This window comes from Nothobranchius furzeri, chromosome 12, assembly GCF_043380555.1.
Source record: "Nothobranchius furzeri strain GRZ-AD chromosome 12, NfurGRZ-RIMD1, whole genome shotgun sequence".
Lineage (NCBI taxonomy): Eukaryota > Metazoa > Chordata > Actinopteri > Cyprinodontiformes > Nothobranchiidae > Nothobranchius > Nothobranchius furzeri.
The window spans coordinates 71,232,536-71,250,003 of record NC_091752.1 but is presented as its reverse complement, the minus strand read 5'-3'; the positions used below and the strand labels follow the sequence as shown (position 1 = coordinate 71,250,003).

Genomic DNA, 17,468 nt, shown 5'->3' with positions numbered 1-17,468 from the left:
TTCTCCACTTTAACACGCTCAATTTTTCTGCATTGGTGCTTTAGGCTGCAAAGGCTGTCATTAAATGATAATGATAAATGACCCGCGCTTGTATAGCACCTCTCAGAGTAAGGACTCCAATGCGCTTTACACTACAGTGTATCATTCATCCATTCACACACACATTCACACACTGATGGTGATGAGCTACGATGTAGCCACAGCTGCCATGGGGCGCACTGACAGAGGCGAGGCTGCCGAGCACAGGCGCCACCGGTCCCTCTGACCTCCACCAGCAGGCAAGGTGGGTTAAGTGTCTTGCCCAAGGACACAACAGCAGCATTCTCTGTCCGGAGCCGGGATCGAACCTGCAACCTTCCGATTACTGGACAACCCGCTCAACCTGTTGAGCTACTGCTGCCCCCAGGAAGTAGGGTTCACTGCAGGAACTGATCTGGTTCTGACAGGACAGATGTTGTCCAGAATGGAAATGCAGTGCTTGTTAAACTGAGAAGTTAAGGAATCTGGGTCGTTATCAGAAGAACAGGGTGGATCAATAGCAGCAGAAAATTTGCTAGCTGTGCTCTCATTAAGAAAACGAGAACTAACCAGAAGGTGAGCAGGAGGTGGGGAAACTGACAAGTTAAAGATAACGCAATGGGGATCTGAAATATGAACATCCTCAGGACAAACACTACCAGCATGTAGACCCAAAGTAAAAACAAGGTCTAGAGTGTGTCCCTTGGTGTGTGTGGGGCCAGCAACATGCTGGGTAAAGCTGAAGGAGTCAGGAGGCTGGACAAGGTAATGAGAAAGTGGTCTGAGGCATCATCGTAGATGTAGGGCTGGGCAATAAATCGAAAATGTATCACTATTGAAATTTCTGCCTCTTATCGAGATAATTTTTCCCATGTCAATAAATTTGATTAAAAAAAAAAGGTGTGTAAGTTGGCAATGTTCATGTCCCTTTAAGAAGCTGTACCACCTTGAGTCACATAAAAATGTGATTCAACGTAATACATGTGACAGCCCCATCTAGTGAACAACTTTTGTTTCTGCACATACCTGTAGTTATCGTCCATTTATCGTTATTGAGGTTCAAATCCTCAATATATCGTGATATTGATTTTAGGCCATATTGCCCAGCCCTACGTGGATGTTAACATCACCAACAATAACCAGTCTGGACAGCTTCAAGGTGGAGGATAGAAAGACACTAAACTCCTTAAGAAAAGAACTGTTTGGACCAGGAGGACGATAAACCATGGCACAGTAAAACGGGTCCTTATGCCCCAGAGTGCAAGAGAGTGCAAGCCCTTACCTCTCTTTTTTGCAGAGACAGTCTGGTTTTGGACTTGTGGCGTGGAGGTACATTCTTGCAGGGATGACATGCTGACCTCATGTTCTGACCCCTCTTCTGGCATACTGACATCTGGATCAAGAAATAACTTTATTAAAGTATACAATACACAAAATATGTAATAGCCGTCAGTATAGTGGTTGTTATTTTATAAAATAAGTATATGGAATTTGTGTCTCTTAAAGGGAGAGACGGAATTTCATTCTGTCTCCTATTCTAAATCATTTTCAAGTGACTAGTGAAGTAAAAATATTAATTGTCATGTTAGCCCAGGGATGGCCAACTTCACTCTTTAGGGACCCACATCCTACAGGTCTGAGATGTTTCCCTGCTTCAACACGCCTGATTCAAGTTAAATAGATCAAACAGCTTGTTGCCAAGCTCTGCACAATGAATCAGGTGTGTTGCAGCAGGGAAACATCCAAGACTTGCAGGATTGTGGTCCTCAAGCAATACATTTCCTCATATAGTGTACAGACGAAAGACTGTCCTACGCAGCCCACTAGTGCTGAAGTAGCTGTACGCCTCAAAGATTGGATGTTGGACAACATAAAATGAACTGATTTCTTAGGTGTGTTCTTACTGTGTCGTGGTTCTAATTCCATGCTTTCGTTCTTTTTTAAACACAGAAACTGTTTTGTTTACCTACAGTTTCACCGACGGCAGCCGTCGGCGAAAATGTAGCTACAAAACAGGTAAACAAAACTGTTTCTGTGTTTAAAAAAGAACGAAAGCATGGAATATGAACTGATTTCACCAGACAGCGACCGTTGTTACTGACATTACAAGTAGCGTTATAGTTAAGGTTAGTGTGCACTTACCTACTGTTTATAGGTTGCTCCAATCTCAGGGCACAGACTTCATGGAGAGATTGCATGGCTATTAAGACATTTTTTCTCCTCAATTCTGCACGAGTACACAGTTACAGCGAGTGGAGAACAAGTACATAGTTGAAGAGGAAAAATGTCAAGATGAAGCTGAGCGAGTTTAGTTCATGTCATCTAACCCGATGGCATACAGTATGCGTTTAAGCCAGTGATGAGGAGGAGGGGCGCAGCGGCTACGGACAAAGATGACAGTGAGGAGAGGGTTGGCAACCCTTTGTAGTGCAAATGCGGTCACTGCTCAGCCGTGGAGCAACAACCGTGGAGTCCGTTTGCTGCCATGAAGGAGACTTGGATAATGATAGGTATTTTTAAAATGCTCCTCTTTTTAAGTAATAAAATAATAAACTTGTGGATTAAAGGGTTTTTTCTTATCCTCAGTTGTTTTAAGTTAAAGGGCCTTTTTGTCCTCTTCACTTGGTCTTACAGGATGGTTACATTGGAGGTTGCAAGAGTGAGTGGTAACTCGTAGCTTTGGAAACTGAATTCCTGGCTGTCAGTCATAAATTAAGTAGCCAGCAGGTTTTGGCTTTCAACAAAAACTCTGTGACTTGAGAAATCCCCGCCTTAGACATGCGGTGGTTGGCCAAACCTCCTGACAGAGATTTACGGGTCTTTGTTTGGAAGACTGTGGGTGGAATAAAACCATTTGGAGTGCAGAGGACTGACCGAGAGCTGAGGTGTCGAGAGGCCTGGAACAGGCTTCTGGCGTGTTGGCTCTCCGCTGCTTGTTCTGACAGTGTAAAACCCTCTTTTCCTTCTATTATTAATGTTTGTCACGTGTGTCTTAATGTACTGTACGTGCATATAAATATATGCGAGTCCTTTCTTGTAATAAAATCCTTCTTTGAATCTATTTTTGTCCGTCTCTCTCACCCATGTATGAGGTAAACGTGATTTAAATTGTTCTAAATAAAACTAATCTTTTAATCTCCCCCTTGTGCAATCACAATTATTCAGCAGATAAATGTGCTCAGGGAATTGTCCTGCGTCACTTTATCGTGGACCTACCAGATGTTCTATAATGAGAGAGGTGTTTTGTAGCTATGCTATCCCTGCGTGAAGTCCACGCAGAGAGATTGAAGCAACCTATAAGCAGCAGGTGGATGCACGCTAACCTAAAAGTTAAAGCTGCTTGTAATGTAAGGCAGTACTAACCCAATGTTCAGTTTTAAAACTGGGGTTGTGTTTGACTGTGTTGATTGTGCAGCCTCTGCATCAGACAGGTCTCCTGACAGAGTTGCAGGAGGAGGAGGTGGTTGGGACAAAGGAGGGAGATGGGGTTGTTGATGCTAATTTTTGTCATGCACTGTGTGAAAATGCACCAAAGCTAAGAACTGCATTGAAGCTCACCTGTTGCAGACACTCTTTGGTTTTGACTTTCTGATATGGAGGTACATTCTTGCCTGGATGACATGCTGACCTCATCGTCTGACCCCTTGTCACCTAGCACACAGACATCTGGACATAAATAATTACTTGTAAGAATAAAATACACAAAACAGGTAAAACAGATAATTTAGTATCAATTTAAGAACATTGCATACACATACCTTCAATGTCCTCTGCTAAAGGTCCCTCCATGTGAATGGTCTAAAAAGATAGTTGAACAAATATTGGAAAGCTGAACTTGTGGGCAATCTGCAAAAGTATACAACTATAGAATTATTCTCTTATCCGGTCATCATTACTCTTAGGGCAGGAAATTAACTTTTTCATCCACCAGATTCAAAATTTTACTGGCCACTCAATGTTCTTAATGCCGCCTTTACAAGAAAGGATAACCACAGGTTGACTTGCAATAGTGGATATTTCATCAAGGGAAGGAAAAAGCATTTGGGCACAAAATCCTCGATAACTTTAAGTAAATGACGTGTTTTCACCAGCTCCAGACTAGTGAATTTCAACGCAGCAGCAGCGGTGATGTTCGCACATCCTTTCCTAATAATACCGCCTATCATGTTAACGTCATTAGCTTTATATATACACCCCCACACTAGCAGGCTCCAGCGACTAAAGTCTACGCTGTGGTGAGATTTTTTCCCACTCTGTTGAAGAACAAGAAGAAAATATCATTTCTATAGCGCCTCTCAAGATAAAAATCATGAGGCGCTTCACAAAAACAAAAACAAAAAATATAAAAAATTGTAAAAATATAAAAAAGCACTTAGAAAATGTTTTAAAATATATTTAAAATAAGCAAGAATAGGCAATTGCGACTTAAAAGAAAAAATGTTAAGAAAGAGAGAGTGTGACTAGGAAAGAGGGAAATCAGTGGATCCTGAGGAAGGTGGAATAGGTGGGGAGAGCCGAATAAAGAGAGAGTGGTGAAGAAGGTCATACAAAAGCCAGCTTGAACAAGTGAGTCTTCAGCTGCTTTTTGAAGGAGACCACTGAGTCCACTGATCTCAGGCTCAGGGGGAGAGAGTTCCAGAGTCTGGGGGCCACAGCAGCAAATGATCTGTCAAAGCTACAGCAATACTGCACCGAACAAGAAGATGGCTCTGCCTTCACAGGAAGCATAAAGGAGAATAGTTTGGAAAGATTTTTCCAACCAATACAGGTACAACTACTTATTTATCATAGATACACCGACAGTTATGATGCAGGAAGCCATGTGCTATTAGTTGTTTGCCACCACGCGTCCAGTGAAGAGCACAGCGAAGAAGACGTGCTGCTGCCTAGACTCTCCCGGTGTGAAAAGGACCGCTTTGAAGTTTGCGAGTAAACCGTTTCGCTGTCGTTTTGTGCCACTGATGCTTCCAGTGTGAAACTGGGGACAAGTTTTCTGGCGGCAGCATAGGCGTATCACTGCCCCAAATGATCAGTTGCATAACACATTTGAATGCGCTGTACTGCCAACATTACCTGCCAGGTGTGTGGCTTGATGATTTTGACCCCCCAATAAGCCATTTCGGTACTGCGTTGTGCACAATGCATTCTGGTGTTTTGGACCCTAAACTGACAGAAGCGAACATACATATAGATAGGGAAAGCGGCAAAATTTATGATTTGAACAGTGGAAAGTTGTTGAACTGAAAACATATTCGCCTTAGAGGGCTGCCTGTGAAAGAACTAAGTGCACTAGCGTATGCAGCTACAGTGGAGAAACTACTAATTGTTTTGACGAAATAAGTGGCGTAGTTAAGGCTGATTATACCAGCTTTTGACATTTCATGGAGTGACAATCCCAGACCCACAAACGCTATTAGAAACACTGGGAAGGAAAAATGTTGGCATGTAGAAGCGACCTCAGCTACTTTTCATCCCAGAGCTCATGCATTCAAGATGTGCTGTATCATAATATCGCAGGTATTTTCTTGCTAGTGAAATGTCTGTGTTATGGGTAGCAGTTAGCACCTAGCCTATGAGCTTTTGCCATGCTTTTAAATTCTTACAATTTGTATTCATGTATGGGTTTTTTACTTCTTAAAACCTGTAAGAGCCCGGATAAGGCTGTGATGCCCTGGCCGCCCACTGAATGGGACAAGCATGTATGCCCCCATCCTAACGGGAATGCATCCGTGAAAACAGAAACATGTGACATTGCACGACCAAGAGAGACTCCAAGCATCAAGATGTCGGGGTTCCCCCAGTGCTCCAGATCTCGTTTTACTGAGAGGAATGGGCAGCATATGTTGTTTGTGATGCAGCAGGTTTATCTTGAGATATCTGAACCAGCATTGGATGCGTGTCATATGTTGCAAATCAAGAGGAACTGCTATATGGCCTGCAGCCATCAAGCCAAGCAGCTTCATCACTGTAAGAGCTGTCACAGTGTGGCGAGGTTGCATGTGGCTGATTACGTGTGTTGAGACTGGGAGAGGTAGGCTCTCATGATGCTGGAGTTCAGCTTTATGCCCAAAATGGTGATCAGCTGTGATGGGATCACAGAACTTTTCTCCCAATTTATGGAGAAACCGAACATCCTAACGTGATTAGATGTTCTGTTAGTGTTCTCATCTGTGATTCCACGTCGGACTCTGAGGGAGCCAGAAGGAGCAGATAATCCAGATAAAAAGAACCATCAAGCCCACCGTGCGTAATGGCTGAAGCGATGTCTCTAGACAACTCTAGAAGGTGCAGGGAGAGAGGGAGTAACTGAACAGGAGTCTGTTGTACTGATATTGGACTCTGTTGAAGGACAAACACAGGAATTTCCTGTGTTTCGGGACCACTGGAATATGGAAATATGTGTCCCTCAGGTCGATAGAAGTTAACCAGTTGCCTGGACGAACGTAACTCTAAAACTGTCTCATGGTGATCATGCGGAAGCGCTTTTCCGCTATGAAGCGGTAAAGTTGAACAGGAACAGATCGTGGATGAGTCTGACACTTCTGGCCTTTTTTTGTAACAAGGAAATTGCGGGAATAGAACCCCAAATTCACCTCATCTTTTGGACCCCTCGAGATGGCTTCCTTTGACAGGAGCTCCTTCAATTCTGACTGGAGGGTGAAGAAGTGGTCCGATGAAGTCAGTCTCATTTCCACAATCCTTGAGAATGGAGGGGGATGGGACCGAAATTGAATGGTAAATGGCCTGTATATGATATTGTGTCTTCTAGAGTCCTGGAACCCCACAAGATGCTTTACAACACAATCAATCATTCTCACACACATTCACACCCTGGTGGTGATGAGCTACATTGTAGCCACAGCTGCCCAGGGGCACACTGACAGAAGCGAGTCTGCCATACATATGCGCTACCGGTCCCTCCAACGACCACCAGCAGGCATACCATACCATGTTTATTTGTAAAGCACATTTAAAAACAGCATGACAGCTGTCCAAAGTGCTGTACTGTAGTAAAAAAGAAGGAAACGTAGGGTTACATTATATAAACCCCGGTTCTTTGATAACAGAGTGAGGTGTTTCACTATGGGAATCGCCCTGGCGTGACCAACTACGGAAGATCCAATGACATCACGTCTGTCCCTGACAGACTGGTTGCGCAGTGCCCAGGCTCCGCTCACCCAGTATATACATGGCCAACCAACCCCTCTTACTCATTCGGATGATTTCTTACCGTTAATGCAAGAAGGGAATTGTTGGTGAAACACCTCACTGTTATCAAAGAACCGGGGTTTACATAACGTAACCCTATGTTCTTTTTCTAAATTCATTCGGTGTTTCACTATGGGAGATATGGCCCACTCCTGGATTGCATATCCATCCCGAAGCGAGCTGCAGCAAAAACTCTGCTTAACCACTAAGCAGATGTTGTGCATCCTGCCTCCAGCACTGAATACGCCAGTGAAGGTTGAGACACATCCAGCCTGTAAAACCGCACAAAAGTCAGCGGCGTGGCCCAGCTAGCTACTGCACAAATATCCTGGACTGACACCCCACGAAACAGGGCCCAAGATGTAGCCATGCTCCTTGTAGAATGAGCCCTCACCCCCCAGAGGGGGTTCAGCACCCTTACACCTATATGAAAGGCTGATCGCTTCTACAATCCAGTGTGCCAGTCTCTCGCAAGACACAGGTTTGCCTTTATGGGCCATGGCCCAAGAAACAAACAACTGGTCTGATTTTCTGAGACCAGCAGTCCTGTCCATATAAGCCCCTAAAGCTCGAACAGGGCAGAGACAATGAAGTAAGTAAGTAAGTAAGTAAGTAAGTAAAGTTTATTTGTAGAGCGCCTTTCACAGATATAAATCACAAAGCGCTGTACAACATGAGTAAAATCAGGGCAAATACCTCTAACCAATAAAAACATCATAAAAACAATAGCAGTGACAATAGTAACCAAAATCAGGAGTAAAAACAAAGTCAAGGTGTGAACAAGAACAAAGCCATCTTTTAGAATATTTAGCGGGGAAAAGCCTGGATGAAAAGGTGAGTTTTAAGATGTTTTTTGAAGACCTCTACAGATTTCAAGAGACAGAGATTTGAAGGCAGACTGTTCCAAAGTCTGGGGGCAATAGACTGAAAGGCCCTGTCCCCTTTGGTTTTTAGTCTGGTTCGAGGAACAGCCAGGAGGTTTTCAGATGTGGATCGGAGGTTCCGTGAAGTGGTGTGTGGGGATAGAAGCTCAGATAGGTAGCTTGGAGCCTGGTTGTTAAGAGCTCTATAGGTCAGCACTAAAACTTTAAACTGTATTCTATATTATACCGGGAGCCAGTGGAGGGACTGTAAAACTGGGGTGATGTGAGCTCGTCTGCTGGATTTGGTTAGGAGTCTGGCTGCTGCATTTTGGATGGCTTGAAGGCGTGAGAGGGAGGTTTTGCTGAGACCAGTAAAAAGAGCGTTGCAGTAGTCTAAGCGTGATGACACAAAGGCATGGATGATTTTTTCCAGATCTGCAGTAGAAACCAGTTTACGGACTTTTGAAATGTTTCTCAGTTGGAAGAAACAAGAGCGGGAGATGGTTTTGACGTGTGAGTCTAAACTTAAAACCGGATCAAAAATAACTCCCAGGTTTCTAATGTTGGCCTTGGCTGATGGGCAAAAGGAGGCAATTTCCTGCTCGATTTTTGGTTGAAGTTCCGGGGGTGCAGAGATCAGGGTCTCTGTCTTGTTGGCATTTAGAACAAGAAAGTTGCTGGACAGCCAGTTACTGATCTGGGTCAGGCAGAGTACAAGTGTGGCCAGCCTGTCCAACTGGTGTGGCATGAAGGACATATAGAGCTGTATATCGTCAGCGTAGATGTGGTAGGAGATGTCTGGGAAAGACTGAATGATGCCAGCTAGGGGAAGAATATAGAATGCGTATAGTAGAGGCCCTAGAACTGAACCTTGTGGAACCCCGCATGTTAGAGAGGCAGTGTCTGAAGAGAAGGTTTCCGACTTCACTGTGAATGTTCTGTTTGTGAGATAGGAAGAGAGCCAGTCTAGAGCAGAACCTGAAATCCCAGCCAGGGCATTTAACCTGTTTAGTAGTACGTTGTGGTCTACAGTGTCAAAAGCTGCACTGAGGTCAAGCAGGACCATGACATAACATTTCCCAGCATCAGCAGCCATCAGGAGGTCATTATGCCCCCTTACTAGAGCAGTCTCGGTTGAGTTCTGCTTCAGTAAGCCAGATTGGAAGGGGTCAGAGATCTTTGACTTGGAAAACCAGGATCTGAGTTGGGTTTCCACAAGCTTCTCAAGTACTTTACTGATGAAAGGTAGCTTAGAAATGGGCCTAAAGTTACTGGTGGAGCTGGCGTCAAGGTTGGGTTTCTTTAAGAGAGGAGTCACTACTGCATTTTTAAAGTAAGATGGAACACAGCTTTAGCTCAGTGAGCTGTTGATCATAGACTATGTTTACATGCAGCCAATATCCGGGTTATGATCAGGTTAAGGTCAGTATTCGGGTTTCTGAGTTGATCAGAATAACCCGTTTAGAACCATAAATAGAAAGAGTTACCTCTAACTTGCATAACCCCATTTAAATGCGGACGTTGGGGTAGCGTCAGGACGTATGGACTACGTCCAGACGCAATATGCGTCATTTCCGGTTCTTCTTGTTCTGGTATCCGTGAAAACAACATGTTTCCCAGTTCGGAAGAGATAGCGACCGCATTTGTTTGCACTTTAGTTTCCTCGTCACTCAAAGTGTGGTGCTGTGCCGAAACTCGCCATGTTGCTCCCAACTTGTTGTTTACTTCCGGTGTTCTGGCGCATACAAGACGTCTCGCTACTCAAAAGACCAAGATTCCTTGCGAACAGAGCATGCGCAGAACACACGCTTTGATGGGGATATCCCGATATGCGTTTACACGACCAAACATTCGGGTTAGAGAAGGGTTACCCCAGGTGTAGTAACCGGGTTTTTAAAAACCCGGTTATGAGCATATCCGGGTTTTTGGCGGTGTTTAAATGGCCGTGCGGAACCGGGTTATTGTGAATATTTGGGTTTTAAAAGGGTTACTGGCTGCATGTAAACGCACTCATAGTCAACAGAGTTGGACTGATAGAGGCAAGGGACCCGACTAAGACAGAGAGAGGTAAGATGTCTGATGAGCATGATGAGAGCTTCATCTGACTGATTATTGAGGCTAAGTCATTTAGTGTAATTGGGGAGAAGGAGGTGAAAGACTCGGAGCACTGGGGGGCCTCCCCTCCTGAGGGTGGGGGGGGTGGGGAGCTGGTGGAATGCTGGATCTCAGATTCAGCACCTTGTTGGCAAAAAAGTGGAGAAAGGTGTTACAGTCATCAGCTGAAGAAAGCTGAGCCTGCTGCGGAGGAGAAGACACGATGCTGGAGATGGTATCAAACAAAACATTAGGATTATTCTTATTTTGACATATGAGGTTGCTGAAGAAAGAAGACCTGGAATTTTCTACACCTTTGTTGTATGACTCGAGAAGTTCTTTAAAATATTCGCGATGAACAACCACACCTGTCCTCTTTCACCGTTGTTCCGCTTTTCTACAGGAGCGTCTAAGATCAAGAATCTGGTTGTTCAGCCAGGGAGAACTGGAGGCACTGGAACTGCGGCTGGTTTTGTAAGGGGCGACCTGATCCAGAATTTTGAGGCAGTGATCATTAAATGAGTTTGTAAGGAGCTCTACGTCATCAGAGGAAGGAGGTACAAAGTCAAAGAGGGAGGAGAAATTTAAAATGGTAGAACTGTTGATAATACGTCGTTGCTTGGCAGAGTCTGGTAAAAGAGATTCAGAATTTAGGTTAATATTTAAAGAAACTGACTTATGGTCACTGAACACAACATCATGTATCTGCAGTTTATCAACAAGAAGTCCGTAGGAAAAGACCAGATCCAGGGTGTGGCCTGCTCTGTGAGTGGGACCAGACACGTGTTGAGAGAAGTTAAAAGAGTTCATCATGTTTAGGAACTCCCTAGTGGAGCAGTTAGATAGAACCTCAGCATGGATGTTGAGATCTCCAACAATGATTATCCTGTCTAGTTTAATAGTTGAAGATAGGAGATCCTGAAAGTCAGACAGGAAGGATGAAGTAGATCCAGGTGGGCGATAGACCAGAATTCCATAAACTGGTAGAGCTCGACCAATTTTAATCATGATCATCTCGAATGAGCTGTAGGAGTTTGAGGATATTATTTGGCACGAAAAGTGTTTCTTAAAGATAACAGCTGTTCCTCCACCGCGGCCTGTGGTCCGTGGAGCAGAGAAGAAAGAGCAGTCTTGGGGACAGAGCTCACGGAGATGAGTGACGTCATTTTCACGCTGCCACGACTCAGAAATCCACAAAAAGTTTTATTTTTCAGTGCAGAACAGATCGTTTAGGAAGTGAGACTTGTTAGCGATGGAGCGCGCGTTAATTAACGTCGTTTTCGCAGAGAAATCTGGCGATGTGTGTACCGCAGGCTCCATAATGGCGGTCGGCTGGCGGGCTAAGCTACGTAGCGACTCCAGGCTACACCCGCGGAGGTTCTTTACCTTTAGGTAGCGTCCTGCATCACGGGCACCATTGAGCAGCGAGATCAGCCCAACTCCGCTGAGTTTCTGTGGGATCCGCCACAACGCAGCCACGGAGCAGCGATCGGGAAGAGCTTCACCTCTCGGGATCTTTCGGAGCTGAAAGAAGAAGCCAGCTCTCTTCCCCCGTTTCCTCTTCCATGGTCTCCGGGGCAGGCCCACAGGTAACAAAGGGCCGACACCTGGGTTAACGCCAGGTTCCAGAGGCGGTGGAAAAGCGGGTCCGGTATCGGAGTTCTGGAGGTTGATCATCGCGGACCTAATCGACAATAGTAAGTCTCGACCATATGTTAGCAGGGAATCCGCACCAGATAGAGAAAAAACAATAAAAAACAACAACTAACCAAAACAGATCAGGAGCCTAGCAGACGCACAGACACTCATGGGCGCCAATTAAGCTTCTGCTCTTCTGCTGAGGAAAAAGGAGGTGGGTGAAAAGCCAGCAGCTCCACAGGGGAGCAACTATAAGACAACTCCATTACTTTAGGCACAAAAGCTGGATTGGGCCGCAGACACACTTTAGTGTAGCCAGGGGCCCACCGTAAACACGAGGGACTGACTGACCATGCCTGAATGTCACTCACTCTCTTTGCTGTAGTTAAAGCTAAGAGCAGCGCAGTTTTTAAAGAGAGAAATTTCAATCCAGCCCCATCTATAGGTTCAAAAGGATGATGACAGAGGGCCTCCAGAACTAGAGAGAAGTCACACAGTGGTACCAGTGGCCTAAAGACTGGTAGCTTACGGCGAGCACCCATCATGAAGCGACTCACTAATGGGTGTTGCCCCACCGGTTTGTCACCAAACCCCACATGGCATGCATAAATTGCAGCCAGATACACCTTAATAGTGGAGAAAGCTTTACCTTTGTCCATCAGACTCTACAAAAAACAGAGTACATCCACCACCGAACACTGAAATGGGATGACACGTTTCTCTTCACACCACACCTCAAAAACCCTCCATTTACAGCTGTAAAGAGAGCAAGTTGAGGGGGCCCTAGCGTTTTGAATGGTGTCAATGACACTTGGGGGCAGGCCTGCCACGCTCAGGTTCCACCTCTCACGGGCCAGGCCCACAGAGACAAGCGGTCTGGGTGAGGGTGATAAATCTCTCCCCTGGCTTGGGACAGGAGATTCCTGCGGACAGGCAGGGGCCAGGGTTCGTCCCAAAGCATCTGGATTATTTAAGCCACCCATGGCTTGGATGGCCACAACTGAGCCACCAAGATCAAAGACAGGCCCTGTTCCCTCACTCTTATTAGAATGGAGGAAATCAGACAGAGAGGAGTAAACGCGTACAGCAGCACTCTTGGCCACTGGTGAGCCAATGCGTCAACTCACAGAGGCGCGTCCGCGTCTGTCAGGGAGAAGAAGAGTGGGCAGTGGGCGCTTTCCCACGAGGTGAAGAGATCTACGGTAACCTGACCGAATCTCTGCCATATTTGGTGCACCACCTTGGGGTGGAGTTTCCATTCTCCGTACAGAGGATTTCCTCTGGACAGAAGGTCTGCCCCTCTGTTCAAGCTGCCCGCCACATGTGTTGCGCGGACTGAGAGGAGTCTGGAGCTGCACCACACAATTATTTCCTTGGCCAGTGAGTGCAGCTGTAGGGTGAGTGTCCCGCCCTGATGGTTGATATAAGCTACCACTGTGGTGTTGTCTGTCTTCACTAAGACATGACGGTCCCTTAAGTAGGGCAGGAAGTGTTTTAAGGCCAGAAACACTGCTAGGAGTTCCAGCACATTTATGTGAACCTGTTTCAAACTGCGTGACCAAACGCTGTTCACTGCTCTCCCCATCAAGGTGGCCCCCCAACCTGTAAGAGACGCGTCCGTCGTCATGGTAACTCTGGACACCACCGCCCCCAGCGGAACCCCAGTTGTGAGAACTGTTCAGTCTCTCCAAGGCTGGAGAGCTGACATGCACGCCGGAGTTATCTTCACTCTGCGGTGGAGATGACGGCGGGAGCATAGTCTTAACAACCTCACCCACCACTGAACATCTCTCATCATAAGAAGCCCCAGTTGCACCACAGAAATCATTGACGCCATGAGGCCGAGAAGGCGCTGGCAAAGTCTGTACGACGCACGGTATCCTAACTGAAAACGTGCGACACACTGTGTGAAGGACGCAATCCTCTTCTGACAGCGAAACGCGATAAGAGAGAGAGTTTATCTGAAGACCCAGATATTCTGTGCATTGTCTGGGGAATAAACTGCTCTTTGTCCAGTTTATTTTCAATCCCAGGTCGGTCAGATGGCTCAACACCACCAGCGCGTCGCTGGCTGCTTGCTCCCGGGAGGGAGCGCAAATCAGATTATCGTCTATGTGAGAGAAAATTCTGATCTCGCGAGTCCTCAGTGAGGACAGCGCTGCCTCCACACACTTGGTGAAAACCCTCGATGCTAATGACAGCCCGAACGGGATGGTTTGAAACTCGTAGGCTGTGCCCCGATAGGCAAACCTGAGAAACTTCCTGTGTAGAGGATAAATAGAGATGTGAAAATAGGCATCTGCGAGGTCAATCGTGACAAACCAATCTCCTGGGCAGATGGAACGGCAGAGTGTTTTGTGAGTCAACATTCTGAAAGTGTACTTGCGTAAGTGTTTGTTTAACACATGCAGGTCGAGTATGGGACGGAGAGATTTCCCGTCCTTCTGTGGAACAAGGAAGTAGAGGGAATAAAAACCCTGGTGGGCCTCGTCGCTCGGCACCATCCTGATTGCTTTTTTTGTTCAACAGTGAAGCAATTTCGTTTTCCAGGATATGCGCAGAATCCTCTCTTGCCACTGACGTTATTATCCCATTGAAACAGGGAGGTTTTGAGGCAAACTGAAGCCTGGAACCCCAACAAACTGTCATCAGAACCCACGAGGGAACTGCGCATGCGCGCCACCTCTTGGCCCGCGCCGAAAGCAAGCCGCTGTTGGGTGACGTCATCTCCGTCACCTGAGCAGCCTCGACTCGTCCCGTGGGAAGAGTGAGAGGGCCCTCTGCTGGGCGCAGAGGGACCTGATGGGGTTTGTTTATTATTTTTTGTGGGGAGCTGTCTGCCCTTGACTGAACGCCTGGCTGCAGAAAAGCCGTCTTTATTTTTAAATGACCCCCCTGAACATTTCTGCACACATCTGGGAACAAAGTGCTTGGTGACACTAACTGCATGCTCATGAAAAGTGTTTGGTGACACTGCGTTTTCTGCTCCACGCACTCGCCACTCCTGCTGGACCGGGAACCACAGGAGTGTCTGAACCCTGAACACAGAGGTCTGTTTGTACCTCTGAAAACCTCCTCTTTTTCTGGAGAGGAGAAGCAAGAGCAGCTAGGATGACTTCTTCCTCTTGCCCTCGCTGGGGTGAGACGGGCGGTTCCTCGCGGCTGCTGCTGCGAAAGAGTGCTTCCCCCATGGGCGAGGGTTCTCCGCCTTGTTTGGCTGACCACCTGCCGATCGCTGTGGTCTAGCCCCACCCTGTTGACCCTTTGCCGCTGGGGCAGCTGCTGCAAACCCAGGCTTGGGTGCCTGAGGTGGCTGAGGGTTATGTTTACGAGGCAAGCAGAGATTGAGGGCCTCACCTTCCTGCTTCCTGTGGGTGCTTGTCTCAGTCATCTTCTCCAGGGCGGGCCAAAGAGACCTTTGACAGGGTCAAATGCTGCATCCATGACATCAGCTTTCTGGCTGTCACCTAGGCCTGACAAGTTTAGCCACAAGGCTCTCTCACCTGAAACAGCCAAACCCATCACACGCCCACAGCCCTGGACTGCTCCTCTAGAAGAGTGCAGGATGAGATCATTCACCACACAGATTTCATCCCATAAAGCCGGGTTAGGCGCCCAAGAGTCCAGCTGACGACCCATTTCCTCCAGGATTTCTCCTTGATAAGCTGACATTAGAGTAACTGCATTGAGGGAACACACAGATTGGCCAGCATATGTGTGCATCCTCTGAAAAATGGATGCCGTGAGACGATCCGTTTTAGATGGGAGAGAGATGCTGGATGACGCTGACACGGATCTGCGGTTGGGGTGAAGGTGGTATGCCACTGAAGGCTCCACAGTTGGGGATTCGGCCAGCCCCAATTCCCCCATCCCATGCACATCCAGTTTGGAGTATCCCTTGGTGGGGAGTTTGCTTTTAAATGAGCTAGACCAGTAACACTTGGGTGGAGCGGAGGACAGTGGAAGCCTCATACAGGTCTCGTTCCACCCCTTCTGTCCCTTGGGCTGCCGGCCACTGAATGTTGAGCTTTGCAGCTGCTCGCCTGCAAACCTCGTACACGTCGGTGTCCCCCTGTGATGCCACCCCAGTGCCGCTAGGTGGCCTAGAGTGTTGAGCCGGGAAGGTGGAATCCTCTTCCTCCTCGTCCATGTCCAAATAGAGGAGGTCATCACCCGCATCGAGCAGCCCACTGTCAACCAGTCCCTCGAACAGAAGTGGTAGCGGGGGCTCCTCCTCCATCATATCTGCCCAACTTGTGGAGGCTCGCGGCTGATGGTTGTCACCTGCATCACAGGTGTGGCCAAGCCGAGGCCTGGGTTCCGGCCGTTAGCCACTGCCACTCTAAGCCTCCTTTTTCTCTGGCATGGAGGAGCAGTGAGGGCATGTCTGCGGGTTAGCCAGCGATGCCTGGGCGTGAGCAGCACCCATGCACACTATGACAATAGGATGAGGGTCCCTGCCTGAAATAGAAGCCCCACATGACGCCGGGCACAGGCGGGATGCAGCCTCTTTAGCCTTTGGTTCCGACCCTTCCGTCTGGGTAGGGGTGGAAGCCATAGCTGAAAAACCGACTGGTCGTGACAGATTAGCCTGAAAAAGCGTTAGCAAGCTAGTTAGCAGGTGTAAGTCTGCAACTATAGCTATATTTTATATGTAGGACAACTCGTCGTGACACGTTAGCTGCAACAAAATAGCTCATTAGCGAGTAAATGCTAAATAAGAACAGGACAAGCTCGCAACAACGCGTTAGCTTGAGCCACACTCGCTAATACTACTCCGTCAATGACAACCGAGTAGCCGCGGGAGCAGTTCGCCGTGACGCGGTAATGGTTCCTAGCAAAGTGTGCCAAGTGACTTAGAAACACTTACTCAGCTCTAATCCAGACTGCATTGGGACTGCGTTCGGCGACGGATCCTGATGGTACGCCTGGGAACAGTTAAGCAGCTGACCAAAGATAGCCTGAAAATCGCTGAGGGAGCAAAGTGTAGTTTCTCACGGGAAGAAAGCGAGAAAGCGAGAATGAGTAGGAGGGGTTGGTTGGCCGTGTATATACTGGGTGGGCGGAGCCTGGGCACGGCGCTACCAGTCTGTCAGGGACAGACGTGATGTCAATGGAGCTTCCGTAGTTGGTCACGCCAGGGCGATTCCCCGTAGTGAAACACCGAACGAAGTTAGAAAAAGAACTCCGAAATAACAAAGAAGATTGAAAAAAATTATAAAGGATAAAAGGGATAATAAATTTAAAGAATTAAAAGATAAAAAAAAATAACGAGTAAAAACAAGGTCATGACTAAAAATATTTAAAAAAACATACTAAAAGGTAAGCACATGTCAACAGGGAAGACACCACAGACTAAAACACTAACAGCCTGATCATTGATCAAAGTTAATGATAAAAATAGGCCTTCGGCACTGACTTGAACCGACACAGTGACGGGGCCTGTCGAACACTGAGGTGAAGAGCATTCCAAAGTTTGAGGGCAGCAAACACGTAGGCCCGCTCCCCACTGGATTTATATTTCATCTTTGGGTGCAAAAGAGCAGGTGATCTGCCGATCTTAGGCTTCTGGATGGTACATATGGCTTGAGCAGTTCTGACAGGGAAGCGGGAGCTGGACCATTTAGGGCATTGTAAACAATAGTT

The 17,468-nt window shown here is 47.0% G+C and overlaps 1 protein-coding gene across 6 annotated transcripts in view; it reads right to left on the bottom strand.

Moving 5' to 3' along the window:
• Positions 1 to 17,468, bottom strand: part of tnnt1 (troponin T type 1 (skeletal, slow)) — a 67,271-nt gene that overhangs the window by 42,910 nt on the left and 6,893 nt on the right. For 2 of the 6 annotated variants that reach the window (XM_070542100.1, XM_070542101.1), the window contains exons 6-8: positions 3,777 to 3,816; positions 3,577 to 3,684; positions 1,301 to 1,411 (exon numbers count right to left, since the gene is read on the bottom strand). The exons of 2 other annotated variants lie outside the window; for them this stretch is intronic. In XM_070542100.1, the coding sequence (XP_070398201.1) occupies positions 1,301 to 1,411; positions 3,577 to 3,684; positions 3,777 to 3,816 (259 nt within the window). The remainder of the gene's footprint in view (positions 1 to 1,300; positions 1,412 to 3,576; positions 3,685 to 3,776; positions 3,817 to 17,468) is intronic. 2 more of the 6 variants (XM_070542102.1, XM_070542103.1) reach the window with 2 other exon arrangements.